General features: G+C 31.5%; 2 protein-coding genes and 1 pseudogene across 2 annotated transcripts; all 3 read left to right on the top strand.

Moving 5' to 3' along the window:
- The first annotated feature begins 3,261 nt into the window (after positions 1–3,261).
- LOC103864213 lies at positions 3,262–7,171 on the top strand (annotated as a pseudogene).
- A 1,300-nt stretch (positions 7,172–8,471) lies between these two features.
- LOC103858040 (putative cytochrome P450 71A28) lies at positions 8,472–11,813 on the top strand. The gene is made up of 4 exons (XM_009135318.3): positions 8,472–8,923; positions 10,216–10,713; positions 10,854–11,135; positions 11,221–11,813. Exons 1-4 carry the CDS (start codon positions 8,531–8,533, stop codon positions 11,563–11,565), a joined length of 1,518 nt encoding a protein of 505 aa, XP_009133566.2. The 5' UTR covers positions 8,472–8,530; the 3' UTR covers positions 11,566–11,813.
- A 246-nt stretch (positions 11,814–12,059) lies between these two features.
- LOC103858030 lies at positions 12,060–13,685 on the top strand. Its single transcript, XM_009135307.3, has one exon. It carries the CDS (start codon positions 12,411–12,413, stop codon positions 13,584–13,586), a length of 1,176 nt encoding a protein of 391 aa, XP_009133555.1. The 5' UTR covers positions 12,060–12,410; the 3' UTR covers positions 13,587–13,685.
- The last annotated feature ends 2,040 nt before the right edge of the window (positions 13,686–15,725 follow it).

Genomic DNA, 15,725 nt, shown 5'->3' with positions numbered 1-15,725 from the left:
TTTTTAAGAACTTCAAATTGGAAAACACTATTGGACATACCTTTTGGATTAGGATCCTTAACTATTCAAACAAAAAAATTAATATAATAACTAGATTTTGACCCGCACGCCCGTGCAGGTGTATTTTTTTAAAAAAAATATGATGTTATTTGATTTTTATGTTACTATTTAGGATTGGGCAAAAAACTCGAATTTGAAGAATTAAACCGATCCCAATTAGTACTAAATCCGAACCGGAATTGATTAAATATCCGAATTATTCAAATTTTAGTATTTGAAGAACTGAAATCTAATCTGATCCGAATCGAAGTATTTTGGGTATCCAAAATAGATTTATATACTTATATATTAATTATTTTTAGATTTTTTATATATAATAACATCCAAAATATATATGATACTTTTAAGTTTGCTTAAATGCTTGAAAATATATACAAATAATCAAACGTAAATATCTTAAATAGTTAAAATATACTCAAAACTCCAAAAATACTTAAATAATTATTAATTCTCTATCCAAATATTTAAACCAAACCTATTTAAATTGATTATCCAAATCCGAACCAAATCTTCAAAGATCTGAAATGAACACGAAATCCCAAAAAGACCCGAAAACGAACCTGAACGCCCACCCCTAATCACTATTATATATATATATATATATATATATATCTTATATGTGTCATCATAGGTTACAAAATATGTGTTATCATATAATTAATTATATTTTATACGTACCATCAAATAAGTTTTCTTATAATTAATAATATTTTATACGTACAATCATATAAATAATCACATAAATTATATTTTAAAATTTAATGTGAAATATAAAAACCCTAATTTAAGTTGGTGTTTGAAATTGGGCTTTGTATTATATTTTTCTTATATATATTGAAAATATTTTTATAATAGTTATTGGAAAATATGTTAGTAAAAATAAAATTTTGAATATATGTTTATTTTTGAATGAATTTTTGATATAAATCAATTTTAAATTATTATTTTTGATATAAGTACTATTTTTTAACTACTATCCATATTGCCAAACAATCTCAATGTGTACTTCAACTTTAATAATATAGATGGTAAGGACTCCATGGTGAGACTCACCATTGCGGATGCTCTAACCACCAAGTTCTTACATCACTTTCTTATACGAGCATTCATCTTCTGCCACCAATACCATGCATATGCATGCACCATCTCCACCTCCAGTCATCTTTATAGCCATATGCCGCGTGTCCTGTATGGTTCTCTTCTACGGTTCCACCCAAACTCATTCCTAGACTTAGTGTGGACTTTGTGTTAATTTGATTCTAAACTCCATTAATTAGTTGAGTACAAAAATTAAGAGTTATTCTTGTAACGGTACTTGTTTTCTAATTGCAAACGGATGATATTTGATCACAAATACACTCATAATTTTGTGATCTTGAAAGAAGTATTGTATCTACGAAATGGATGTGGTATTGTCCTTGAATCTTTCTATGGGATTGATTGGTGAACCCATCATCCACAAATGTGAGAGTATTTACTTTAGGGAACGAAAACATTAAATATTTATTGGTAAGTGTGCTTCTCGTCACTTGTGCTCAATCATGTTTTCGTTACATAAATTCTAAACACTAAACGAAATTATTTTATTATGCCGTTTAGTTACAAAAGTGGTCATGTTAACTTTTAATTACTATAATCTTACTTAACCGTTTATTACGAGTCTATGACTAGGAAGTCAAACCTTTACTTAACCGTTTGTTTATAGAGCAAAGGGGTATTATAATGAAGGTTTTTTTTTACTATGGTTTTATAATGAAGTAAAAGTTGTCCCGGTATTATCAGTTTTCAATGGTTTTTTTTTACTATGGTTTTATTACGTGTCTATGACTAGAAAGTCGTTACATAACTGTTTTTTTTACTATGGTTTTAGTACGACATCTTTTCTATTAAAAGAGAACTACCATTTTTATCTAATATTTAGAAGTCTACTATGACCATTTCATTAATCACATAATATGACATAATAATTAATAAAAATATTAATAATAAATTATTTTTAACTATAAATTTGAATGCTATTTTCAGTTATAACAAAATCTGTTGAGAAAAATCTAACAAAATCCTACTAAATTTTTAAATAATTTTTATTAAATATTGCATTAATTAATTTTGTAATTAAGTAATATAATGCTTTCATTTAAATAAATTATCATCTACCACTAAAACGGGTTCAAATTTATTAATTATGTCAGATTTTTTTTATACAAATGAAGTTATTAATATATGTTAAAAATTTATTTCTACAGCTATATATTTTCAAAAATCATATGTTGAAGAATATTTTTTATTTGATTATTTCAAATTATGAAAACTCAAAAACGTAATAAAAAAGGTAAAATGTATAAAACAAACCCTTATATTAATAAAGTAATAAGAAACCTAAGCAATAAAATTAAAGAGTTATAAAATACATAACACTAAGATATAAATTGTATATTTAAATTTATATAATAATATCAAAATTAAATATTTATAAAATAAAAATATATCTGCACGATGTGCGGGATAAACTCTAGTAATATCTTAAAAGGATAGATTTAAAAAGTTGTCCCAGTATTATCAGTTTTCAATGTTCCAACAAAATTCTTTCCATTTTGTTTGTCAACCATTTTCTTCTACATTTTCTATCATCGTGGCCCAATTCTTCCTCATGAGTCATTCTTGGGTTCACTCCCTAGGGTGAACCTCTAGGTTCACCAACCAATAGGATTTCATTATTTTAAATTCGATATCTTTTAAAAAAGGAAACAAAATATTCTCAAATTATATTATGTTTTAAAAAAAAAAAAAAAGATAATAGTTACAGAAAAAAGAATTAAAAAAAAAATATTTTTAATGTTCTCAACAAAACACTAAACCCTAAATCCTAATCCCTAAACCATAAATCCTAAACCCTAAACCCTTGGATAAACCCTAAACCCTTGGGTAAATCCTAAACCCTTGGGTAAACCCTAAACCCTTGGGTAAACCCTAAACCCTTGGATAAATCCTAAACTCTAAATAAAAAACTCTAAAACCCTAAACCCTAAACGCTTGAATGTTTTAGTGTATAGTGATTTTGATTTAGAGTTTTGGATTTATCCTAGAGTTTAGGGTTTATCCAAGGGTTTAGGGTTTAGGATTAAGGGTTTAGGGGTTAGAATTTAGGGTTTAGGGTTTAATGTTATGCTGACGACGTAAAATATTTTTTTTTTGTAATTATTACTATTTTTTTTACTTTTTAATTTTAAAAACATAATATAATTTAACAATATTTTGTTTCCTTTTTTAAAAGATATCGAATATAAAATAAAACAATCCTATTGGTTGGTGAACCTAGAGGTTCACCCTAGGGGGTGGACCTAAGAATAAGTCTTTTATCCCACTATAAAAGCCCCAAATATCCGTGTGTTTTTGTACCGACGCTTTGATTGCGGTGACCATCTATAAATAGACAATTTTCACGACTTCCTCTCTTTCCACTTCTGTCTCTGTCTGTCTCTCTCTCTCTCTCTCTCTCTCTCTCTAATATGGGATCTCAAACTGATTTGGATCATGAAAGCGGTCGCAAGTTTAAAATGTTGCAACCTCTCAATGGACTGATTACTTCCTCTACTTCCCGATCGATGAATTTGTGAGTCTATTTACTATTATCAATATATATGCGGTTACGTAAAAATATACACACACGTGTCTGTGAAAAAATAAAACATTAGAAAGAGTATATGATCTATTTATTTTGTTGCAAAACTGGACGAAAACGATGGCAACAAATTTGATCATGATACTAGTATTGTTTGTTATAGTGTTATACACTACCACTTAACATACACCAACAAAACAGACAACTGACTTGCGTAGCTTCTTTTAGGAACTAGATGTCCTTGCAAGCGAACTCGAAGCAATCAAGCCCAACGTCAGAGACATGCTCATGTCCTCTAACCATGCAGAAGGTCATGACTCCACGAAGAGGAAAATACTTCTGATATATTTGATGATCAGTCTTGGTATTGCATATCATTTTGAGAATGAGATCGAAAAGATCTTGACACACGCCTTTGAGAAGATTGATGATATGGTCGAAAGTGAGCATGACCTTTACGCAATCTCCATCTTCTTTTGGGTTTTCAGAACCTATGGTTACAACATGTCGGCTGGTAAGCAGTGCCGGTCCTGAGATATTTCGGGTCCAATACGAAACCAAAAATATAAGCCCTATCTAATAAATTAAAATTTAAATTATTAAAATTCTAATTTACATTTAAGAATTACAATATCCTTAAAATTTATAAAAGTATCAGTTCTGAAAATTATCTTTCTATTTCATTTTATATAAGAGAATGAAAAAAATTTAAACATTATCATGTTATATGTTCAAAACACATCTTAGAACTGATTTTTCCTTTCATTAGCTAACAATAAAAACAGAAAATACAAACCCAAAAAACCTATACAATTCGTAGGCCCCATGCAAATGTTTCTTAGGTATCTGTTCAAGCCCGGGCCTGCTGGTAAGTCATGTATGCTTATATATCTTTAATTTCATACATCACCTAACATGTTCATTTCTTGTTCTAGTGAAATGTATAACAAGATCTTACAATGTCTAATGTATTTAGATGCGTTCAAGAGGTTCAAAGGGGATGATGGAAAGTTTATGGACTCGTTAACAAAGGATGCTAAAGGCATGTTGAGCTTGTATGAAGCCGCTCATTTGAGGACGACAAGAGATTGTATAATGGACGAAGCGTTGAGCTTCGCAACGAAACATATGGAGTCGTTGGCAGGACGATCAAGCCCTCATCTCTCCAGGCTTATACAGAATGCTCTTGGTCTATCTCAACATTGGAACATGGAGATATTAGTCGCAATGGAATATATCTCCTTCTACGAACAAGAAGAAGACCATGATGAGACATTGCTCAAGTTTTCAAAGCTCAATTTCAAGTTACTACAACTTATTTACCTTAAGGAGCTCAAAATGGTTACAAAGTATATAATTTCCTCAGCAACTAGTATTTATATATGGTTTGAAATAGAACCCTTGAAGAATAAACCCATGTTTTCATCATTTATCACATTTATATACATGTGTGTCTCTTTGTCTGATTGCAAGATGGTACAAGGAGCTCGACTTTGCATCTAAGTTGCCACCTTATTTCAGAGACAGAGTGGTGGAGTTACATTTTTTTGTTATATCGATGTATTTTGAGCCACATTTCTCAAGTGCGAGGATTATGTTGACTAAGTTCGTCACGGCCGAAACCATTATTGACGACACTTTCGATAGATATGCCTCTATGTCTGAAGCTGAAAGCCTGGCCAAAAGTCTAGAAAGGTATGCTACATTTTAAAATTACGCGTAATTAATAGTCATAATGATGACGTCGTGAGAATAAGAATGATCATTGTGGTGATGCACAAGGTGGGCTCCTGATAAAGACATGGATAAACAACCAAATTATTTGAAATTCGTATTTAAATTTATACTGAATGTATTCAAAGATTTCGAAAGAGAAGTGGGGTCAGAAGGAAGATCTTACATCGTGAAAAGTACAGTAGAAGAGGTAACTAATCAAAACTCTTAGTATACATGTATATATATCAAAGCAGGTGTTTCAAAAAAAAACATGTATATGAAAGCATTTTTAACATGTACCTACATTTAAAATTAGGGTCCTTATAATCATATAATAAAATCATGGATGTTAACTTGTTAGCTGTTACATAAACACATGGTTACTAGATATTTGATTATTCAAGGTCCCATCTTATCTCAAATATGAGATTCCTAACACTTCTCGGCATATAATTATTATTATTATTTATCTTCAATCCTTTTCAATAGTAAATTTCTTATATATTTCATCAAAGTGATACTTTTTGGTTTTCACTCTTGAGGTGAAACTCATAAACCATGCATGAAGGTTTCTAATTTAACGTGTTTACATACTTTTGAACCATCAGTTCAAAATACTCGTGAAAGCCAATCTTGACCTTGCCAAATGGGCGCAAATCGCTCACGTGCCTAGCTTTGAGGATTATATGGTGGTCGGTGAGCTGGAGGTCTCGTGGTACGCGAGTATGGCAGGCACTTTTATGGGCATGGGTCATATTGCTATGAAGGGAGCTTATGAGTGGCTCAAATCAAGACCAAAACTCATCCAAGCAATATCTATAAATGGACGTCTGATGAATGACATGACAGGTTTCGAGGTACAAAGAAAATATTCGTTCTATAAATGTAATATGGAGGTCAAATGGATAAATTTCAAAAGTTTGTGTATATTTAATAAAAAAAAGATGTGGGTTGATTAGGATGACATGAGTAGAGGATATGTAACAAATGGGATCAACTGTTATATGAAGCAATATGGAGTTACAAAAGCCGAAGCTTATAAGGAGCTTCATAAAATGCGTGTTCACAATGACAAAATAGTGAACGGAGAGTTGTTGACGACAAAAGATGTGCCAAGGAGAGTTCTCAAGCAAGCCATCAATTGTGCACGCATGGCCAATGTTGCCTATGGCTATGGTGAAGGCTTAACACACCCTGAAGGCAAAATAAAGGACTATATTGTTTCTCTTTATCTTGATTGGAAAGACGTTGATTAGAAACACTACTAATGAGTGTAACCTTTGTCCTTTTTCTGTGTGCAACAGTGTGACCTTTCTCTTTTTTTTTGTGCAACAGTGTGACCTTTGTCTTTGGTTCTTATTAGTTTGTTATTTTTAAGTCGTTTACATTACATTATCTTTTTCTCTTTGAGGACATTATTCTATGTCATAAAGGCCATGTGAATCATGTGATCCTAACTCTAAGGCTAGACATTTTATCCGTCAAATTTAATTCGATCTGTTATTTGCTTTGATTCGATTCCAAAAAACCGGATATCCATTAAATTTTGGAGCAAAAAAAGAAGTAAAAATGAATATCCATTAAAAAACGAAGAAAAAAACACAAATCTTAAATTTTAAAAATTGGATATCCGCTCCGCTCCGACAGCTATATAAATACACATATATGTGTTGATTAAATGTAGAGTTTTAAATGTATGAGTTTATATAATTTTATTTTAACGTACTATTTAATAAATTTTATTCACATTATTACTTATAAAAGTATTAAAATAAAGGAAAATAAAAGATTTTTTTATAATATCTATAACTTTTTCTTAAGTTTGTCTTTCTTATTAGTAATTTTAAAATTTACAAACATATAATTTCACTGCTTATGTAAAAATATTTCAAAGAACAAATTTATCTCGATTTTTTTTCTAGATTATTTGTATTAACTAAAACGAAATGATATATCCGTAAGTATTCGCAAATATCCACGAACATCTACATAATTTTTGGATATCTACTTTTCTGGATATCCGTATTTTTACGGAGAAAATCAAATCGAAAATTTCGATATCCGTAAAATACAAAGCAAATAACAAATATCTCCAAAAATCTGGATATTTGATTCGTGCCCAACCCTATCCTACTCATTATCACTATTATAAAGCACATAGTGCATGGAAGACGAGAACCATCCCCTATATATTATTTGAGAAGCATTACAACTTATTTTTGTAGCCATGTGTCATCACTAGGATGATTCTTAGAATCATTAGAGAAATATGTTGGTCCATCTAATTATATAATAAGCTTTTTATTAAACTAACAATAAATTCATTATTAATATACTTTATTATTTCCTTAAATAAAATTTACGGAATTGCCTAATGTGGCTAAAGTATATATGGCAATTAATAATTTTGGATAATAAAGATTTGATAAAAAAATAGTGTATCTTCTATCATATTTTTTAATTTAAAACTATTAAATAAATTAAACAACCACAATGACCAAATGATTACAAAATTATATAAGTAAAAAGTCTAATTTAATTAATTATATTAATATATATATATATGTATATATATATATATTGTTTTAAATTAAACTATAAACCATGTAAAATACATAAATATTTTAGTTTCAATACTTTGAACAATTTTTTTGATAAAAGTTTTGAACGAACATTGACAACTTATTTTTAAAAAAATATAAATTACTAAAACTATTAATCTCACAATGAAAATTTTGTTATCAGTATTTAAATTTTTTTCTATAAAAGATACATATGATCAAAAAAATATATAAGTAGAAATCATCATTTAATAGACATTAATATTAAAAAATACTAAAATATACTATGTATGTTAGTATCATTTAAATTTAATTACTTATCCTATAAAATTTAAAAAAAAATATTTTTTGGATTAATAAAATTGATTTATATGTTCACACCAATTTAATTATATATCTAATAGTTACCGACTTTTAATTATTCAATATATATTTATTATTCATAATATGTAAAAATATTTAATACATAAAATAATTTTTATATATAATGTTCATCCCGCGCAAGACGCGGGTCTTAAGTTACTATATTAAACACACTGTTGTATGAACCAACGTTTTGTGGTGAGTCGAAATGGAATTGATGATATTAATCTCTTTGTCCTTGACAACTCTCTTAGCATTTATCTTCCTAAAGTCACTATTCAAACGAACCACCACCATTTCCGAACTTAACCCACCACCGTCTCCATGGCGGCTTCCAGTGATAGGAAACCTTCACCAGCTCAGTCTCCATCCTCACCGCGCTTTCCATAGACTCAGCCTCCGCTACGGGCCGCTCATGCTCCTTCACTTCGGCTGTGTACCTGTTCTGGTGGTCTCATCAGCCGACGTAGCTCATGACGTCATGAAAACCCACGACCTTAAGTTTGCCAACCGCCCCAAAACAAAGGCGGTGGATATAATTATGAACGGCGGACGAGATGTGGCATTTTCCTCTTACGGTGACTATTGGAGACAGATGAAGGTATGATTTTACTTATTTAATATAGATATTGACAAGATTTGTATATTTTAAAAGAAAAAGACCAAGAATTTTTATAAAGTAGATACACCTCCCTCATATGCTCCTTCCTTCACCCATTTTGATTTTCTATTATTTTTTATTTCATCATCATAAAAGCTTATGGTATAACCTTTATACCAAATATTACATAATAATTAGTATATATACTTTATCCTGCACAGAGAGCATATCACTACCTAAATATATATTATTGTCCTGATCTTCTGATCTCCTACAGCTAAATTGATTATTTCACGAACAAAAGAACTTGCGATATGGATTGGTTTATCATAATAATGTAGGTTAGTCAATATGTAAATATTCACATTTCAGGCTAATATACCTTTTATTTGTTTTAGTTTAAGACTAAGAGCATTTCCAAAAATACTCTCTATTTTAGAATTTGCAAAACTCTATATTTGAAGTTTCAAAGTGTGCTATTCGAATAACAAAACTTCAAATTTAACTTCAAAATTATTTAAAATTTACACTATGATCTTTATATTTGTCATAATTAATATAAATCCATAAAAAAATTATGAATAACTAGCACATATATAAAAATATTACAGTAATATTAATTAATAAAATCTTACAATAAAATATAAAATTATAAATAAAATACATAATTAAATATCAAATGACAAGCAAAATACCACATTATTCCATAAATATTTCCATAATGTTCTATTTTCGGTTACACAAAATTTGTTTGGACAATACTTTAGAGATTTCAGAGCAAACTTAGTAGACTATTAGTGTTGTTGTAATATTTAAATTTATATAATAATTATATTTGTATCTTTTAAGAAAGTTTTTTTTATTAAGTTTGTTTTGTAATATTCTTGTTGTCTAATTCTAGTTTTAAAATATTGTAAATCTTATTTTAATTTTTTATTTAATTTTATGTGTAAAATTTGAATTTAGAAAAATAAATTTGAAATATTTATGATGTACAAAAGTTTTAAAGATTAAAACGATAAATGAAAAAATACTTAAGAATCATAAATATTATGTATAATTAACTATAAAGACCAAAATGAAAATAAAAATAAAACTTCAAATTTGGAGTTTTGAGTACTGAAACTTCAAATATGAAATTTTTCTTCTTAAAACTCTAAATTTGAAGTTTTAAAATTCCTATTTGGAGAGCAAAAAAATTTTATATTTGAAGTTATATTTTTTTTTTGGAGATGCTCTAATTTACCATTTAATTCGCTAACAAATTGTTTACAAATCTGCCTTAAATGAAGAGTTTATGCACTGTCCACCTCCTCGGCAAGCAAATGGTGAAGTCCTTTGAGAATGTAAGAAAAGAAGAGATAAACGCAATGATGGAGAAGCTTGAGAAAGCTACTTCTTCTTCTTTATCGGTAAATCTAAGCGATTTACTACTTAACATGTCAAACAATGTCATATGTAAAATTGCAATGGGAAGAAAATATAGCCGTGAAGAAAACACTAGCGATTTTGAAAATCAACTGAGAAAAATCATGGAGCTTTTAGGCGCATTTCCGGTTGGTGATTACATCCCAAGTTTGGCTTGGATAGATAAAGTCCGTGGTTTGGATCGTAAAATGGAGGAAGTAAGCAAAACGTTTGTGGAGTTTTTAGAAAGAGTGGTGCAAGAACATGTTGATGAAGGTGAGAAGAAAGAGGCATCGGATTTTGTTGATATGCTGTTACGAATTCAAAGAGAGAAGACAAATGGATTTGAGCTTGATAGAAGCGATATCAGACTCATCATTTTGGTAATTAAAAAAACAGCCTTTATTTAATAACAGTATCCTTATAATAGATATATAAGTCAAGAAAATTCATATTAGAGATTCACTTGATTTAAAGTTAGTGGTGATGTTACTAAATTTGAAATTTCGTAATCGTTTTGTAGGATATTTTCTTAGGGGGGACGACAACTACTTTCACGGCCGTTGATTGGGCAATGACACTTCTTATAAGATATCCAGAATGTATGAAAAAACTCCAAGATGAGATCCGAAAATATTCTAGACATAACTTATATGTATCGGAAGAAGAAGTTGAGAATATGAAATATCTTAAAGCTGTGATCAAAGAAGTCCTTCGACTACACCCTCCGGGTCCAATGTTAATTCCTAGGCAACTTAGTCAAGATGTCAAAGTGAAGGGATATGACATTTCTGCTGGAACAATAGTAAGCAACTCTTGATAAATCATGTATGATATAAGAAAACTATATTTAAAGAAGAGAAAATATATCTTGTGTGCGTTTTGAACAGGTATTCATCAATGCTTGGGCGATCCATAGAGACATCAGAAAATGGGGATCAGACGCAGAAGTATTTAAACCAGAGAGGCATTTGGATATGCATTTGGATTTTCAAGGACAGGATTTCAACTTTATTCCATTCGGATCAGGAAGAAGGCTATGTCCTGCAATAGATTTTGCAGTGACGTTAATCGAGGTTGCACTAGCAAACTTTGTGAACCGGTTTAACTGGAGAGTGGAGAGTAGACCACTTGGAGATGATGATCAGTACTATCTAGCTGAAACAACTGGTATTGAAGTTTGCCGCAAGTTCCCTTTAATTGCCTTCCCATCTTCAGCGTTATCCACTATGTAGTGTGCAACTAAAATCAACATCTCAGCTGAAAAAACAAAACTCATTTAGCAAAAAAATAAACAGAAACTGTTAAGGTTGTTGTCATGTTGAGTGTAATGGTGTTTTACTTCACCTTCTTAGTGGTATGGTATCCTTAAAAATTACCAACATTTGCTTCTTCTTTTTTGTGTGTGTGTGTGTTAATTTAACTTTACTAAACCTGAAATATATACTTGCAAGCATTTACGCTTGGCGTTAAATTCAATACTTCTTTGTTTTTCTAGTACAAAAATTCATGAAAAGTTTATTTGGGTGGTTGTAACGTTTGGGACCTAATGTATTATCTCTTGATCTATCTCCATATGTTCTGCTAATCTTGATTATAAATCCTCGTCACAAAATTTTCTAGTTCCTTATAAATCCTCCACTTACAAGTTACAACAATCCTTCAGTTCACAAACCTCTAATTACCCATAATTGATGTTTGCAGATAAATAGTCAAAGCTTAAGCTGCTTTTCATCATATTACTGATTTCGTTCCTTATTATGGTCTTCACTGATGCAAGTAACCACCTTCCAAATACCTTGATAATATTAGTATAACTAGGTAGTTCGTGCAAGCAGATCTATCTTTTTGATCTTGTCATCATCGTGGGAATGGTCTCATGTCAACGACAATTATTTTACAATTTTATAGAAGATGAAGTCAACAACACTTTGTGTAGTATCATATTATACGTGCGAGTCATGACTAAACTAATTACCAACCGACGTGCAGCCCATCCTGCTCCGCATTTAAAACCAATCTGTTTTAGCCTTTTGCCCATATTGTTTTTTCCAAATAAGGATTAAAAATAATAAAAAAAATGGAGACTCTAGTTCTCGGCTTCAGGGACGATAGCAGCTTCAGAGACGATAGTAGTCAAGAGGATTGGCATGACTTTGAGGTTCTTGGTCGTGGAGACGAGCCCAAGATTCTTATCAAGAAGACAAGTATGCTGTCCGATTCAGAGAGGCGGATCTCCGTTGACCCGAAATCGCTTTTGTCGAGGAACGAGAGCTTCGACATGATAACCTCGCGGCCGAGAGATCATCAAACAAAGACGAAGTTTATAAGCTGCAGCCTCCCGAACTCAGCATCCACGTCACCTAGACAAAGTTGGAAGAACAGAACCACGGAGCAAGTTCTTGACCTAATGCTCGTTCAAAACGCTGCCGTTTCGTTCGGAAGAAGCAAATCTTGCGGGGAAGGACGTGCATGCACGCCATCCCTAGATTTCGACATGTTACTACGCAAATCAAGAACTGGACATCATCATTATAATCATAACCATCAGCAACACCATGATGATGATAACGGCTTCTCTTCCTCTAACAACACCAAGAGTCTCTCTAACAAGAGTAGCGGAAACAACTCTTTCTTCTCGAAGACAGAATCTAACAAAAGCAATACCAACACGGCCAACTCCAAAAGCATCAATACCTTCGAAGACGGATTCAAATGCAGCGCGTTGTGTCTATACCTACCCGGTTTTGGTAAAGGTAAACCGGTTAGGTCATCATCTCGAAAAGGTGATTCCTCAATCACTAGAACCACGACGATGACTTCTACTCAGTCCATGGCAAGAACCGTGTCTATGAGAGACACCACGGTGATCTCCGCCCGAGCCTCGTTAGAGAAGTTTGACTGCGGCTCGTGGACATCCTCGGCTATGATTCACGATGACAATGTTGATCTCGGTGGTCATTTCTTTGACTTGCCTTCTGAACTGATCAAAGGCGGTCCTGGCGGAAACGATCAGGATGATCCTGTTTCAGCGGCTTTCGTGTTCCACAAGGAACCTAGTTTGGAGAAAGAGATCAAAGGGGTTCTGAAGACTTCTGGTTCGAAATCAAGAAGGTCTATGGAGTCGCCACTTCATGTTCGGTTCTCAACTTCGTCGCCGGTTTCTTACCCGACGTCTCCGAATCATTCAATCACGCCACGGTTGTTACAAGCCACTGAAGATTTTACTAGTTTCTTGGAAGCACAAACCGTGTGAATAATAAATATGACAGATTAACTTTTCTTCTTTTTTTTTTCTTTTAATTTTATTTCTTATTGATTAATCGAATGAAGTTAACTACATTTTTAACCTTCTCTTGCTGAAATTGTTTTTGGTAGCATTGCCGCTCGATAGGACATTGAGGACTGAAACTTTTTCATTGTAAAGACTAAAGAAACAAATACACGAGAGGAAAAAAAAAAGTAAACTATTATATAATTTCTATACGATACCTGCAATTAAAAAAATTCTAATAGTATCTTCTTGAATCCATTAATGGCACATGAGAAGCAAGTTGTTATGTCATTCTGCTGGATTTTCAGAAAATTTAATATAGTAGATCATATGTCTTTCTTGGAATTATATAATTTTGATATTTTAAAATTTGTACTCAAGCCACACTAAATCAAGGATAATGCAATATCTTTTAGCGGTTTAAAACAATTTTTTTTTTTATATTCCCTAATATATTACGTTTGATTTACACTTTTGAACTAGAAAAAAAACTGCAACATTTGGATCGCATCAATTTAACCGTATCGACCACATCAATCACATTTAATTTGCAGTGACTGCAATAGTCATAAATCGACAGCATATCTTCAACAACCGTCCGTAAGACCGTAACCATTCCAAACCTTATAGTATATATTTGAACCGACAACGAAGTTGCTGTTTTAGATTTACTGATTACTTTAATGTGGAGGTTGAATGTTAGAGGAACAATTTTATAGGAGTAAATAGACTCTGTGTTTTCAGAGAATAATGCAGCTTGCAGAGATCATGCAGCCTCGGCCACTTTCTATGAATGATCTCCGTAACATCACAGTATTAAATTTACAACCAAAAAATGCCATCAAACATTAAATCTGACCAATGGTTTGACATGATACATGACACAACATATAAACACACGTGTACTGTTCGTATACATTTATTGACAACCCGTTAGCCTTTAACATCAACAATTATTACATTTTCTTTAAGAAAAACAAAACAAAAAAAAGTTTTGAAAATATTTATGGTAGAAATCAGCATTGGTAGGGTTCTTGAATGTGATGCAACTAACTTACACAATGATTTTGTGCCGTACCGTCGGTGAGCATCCTAAACCCATCAAACCTAAAACCTTGTATCTGTTTAATTTTTTTTTTTAATTTTAGGGGTATCCGAAGCCCATAGAAAAACACAGACTAACCTCCAAAGCATTGTTGTGGTTTACATGTTGATTTACACTCTAAGAAACATGGTCTTATATCCGCGTGGCTACAAGGTGAAATATAGTCGGGTGCTATTGAACTCAGATCGTTTATCTCTATGCAACCAGTATGGTTCTGTTTTTAATTATTTGCTGTTAAGAAAACTTTTTGTCTGTTGAGGATGGTGTTGAGGATATTAGTTAGTATACATTACTTTGGTTTTAGTCTATAAATATCGAATTGTATAGATTTTTGTTTTTGAAATAATCAATTTCAACATTCGTCATGTCATTATGGTCAACGTACATAATATCTAAGTATCTTAGAGCATGATTATTGGGGGTTATAGAGTTTTTAGCGGTTCTTAGTAATTTAATTAAAAGTTAATAAACATATTCTTATATTCTGATAAGAATCCCACCTTAAAAACTTCTAATAACCATGTTCTAACAAAAGTCAAGGCAACAAACCTAAGAAAAATGATTACGATGTTTATTGTCTGAAATCAAGTCGCTAATGAAAATAATTTTGTAGGTTCACACGTAAGATCTCGTAATTTAACACTTTCTATCAGCAAAAAGTAAAGAAAATTATCAGGAAAATAGTCATATGATTATGGAACACTTGTATCTAGTGCAGCTAAGCTACGACCACTTTCTAGCGCATCTGCCACTTGAGAGATTCTAACCACCACAAAATGTGGGTCCCAGATGTTCCTTCTACGTTGGGATCCACGTTTAGGCCCATTCGGTGGCCGTCAAGAAAAGCTTAAAGGCACGTTCCTGACCTCCCAAAGCACAAAGCTATCTTCTTTTGTCGATAATTAATAATACAATAAACTAAATTTCAAAATAATTAAAAAACTCCGTCCAGACAGAAACTTATTAAGAAAAGTTCCAACCCTCTTTCTGTATTATTAAGAAAATTAATTATATGC

The sequence above is a fragment of the Brassica rapa genome, chromosome A01, assembly GCF_000309985.2.
Source record: "Brassica rapa cultivar Chiifu-401-42 chromosome A01, CAAS_Brap_v3.01, whole genome shotgun sequence".
Taxonomy (NCBI): domain Eukaryota; kingdom Viridiplantae; phylum Streptophyta; class Magnoliopsida; order Brassicales; family Brassicaceae; genus Brassica; species Brassica rapa.
This window is presented reverse-complemented; position numbering and strand designations above follow the sequence as displayed.

Coding starts and splice junctions, on each gene's coding strand:
- LOC103858040 (XM_009135318.3), top strand. CDS start 8,531: ATGGAATTGATGATATTAATCTCTTTGTCCTTGACAACTCTCTTAGCA. Junction 8,924..10,215: donor ACTATTGGAGACAGATGAAG/GTATGATTTTAC, acceptor CCTTAAATGAAG/AGTTTATGCACTGTCCACCT. Junction 10,714..10,853: donor ATATCAGACTCATCATTTTG/GTAATTAAAAAA, acceptor ATCGTTTTGTAG/GATATTTTCTTAGGGGGGAC.
- LOC103858030 (XM_009135307.3), top strand. CDS start 12,411: ATGGAGACTCTAGTTCTCGGCTTCAGGGACGATAGCAGCTTCAGAGAC.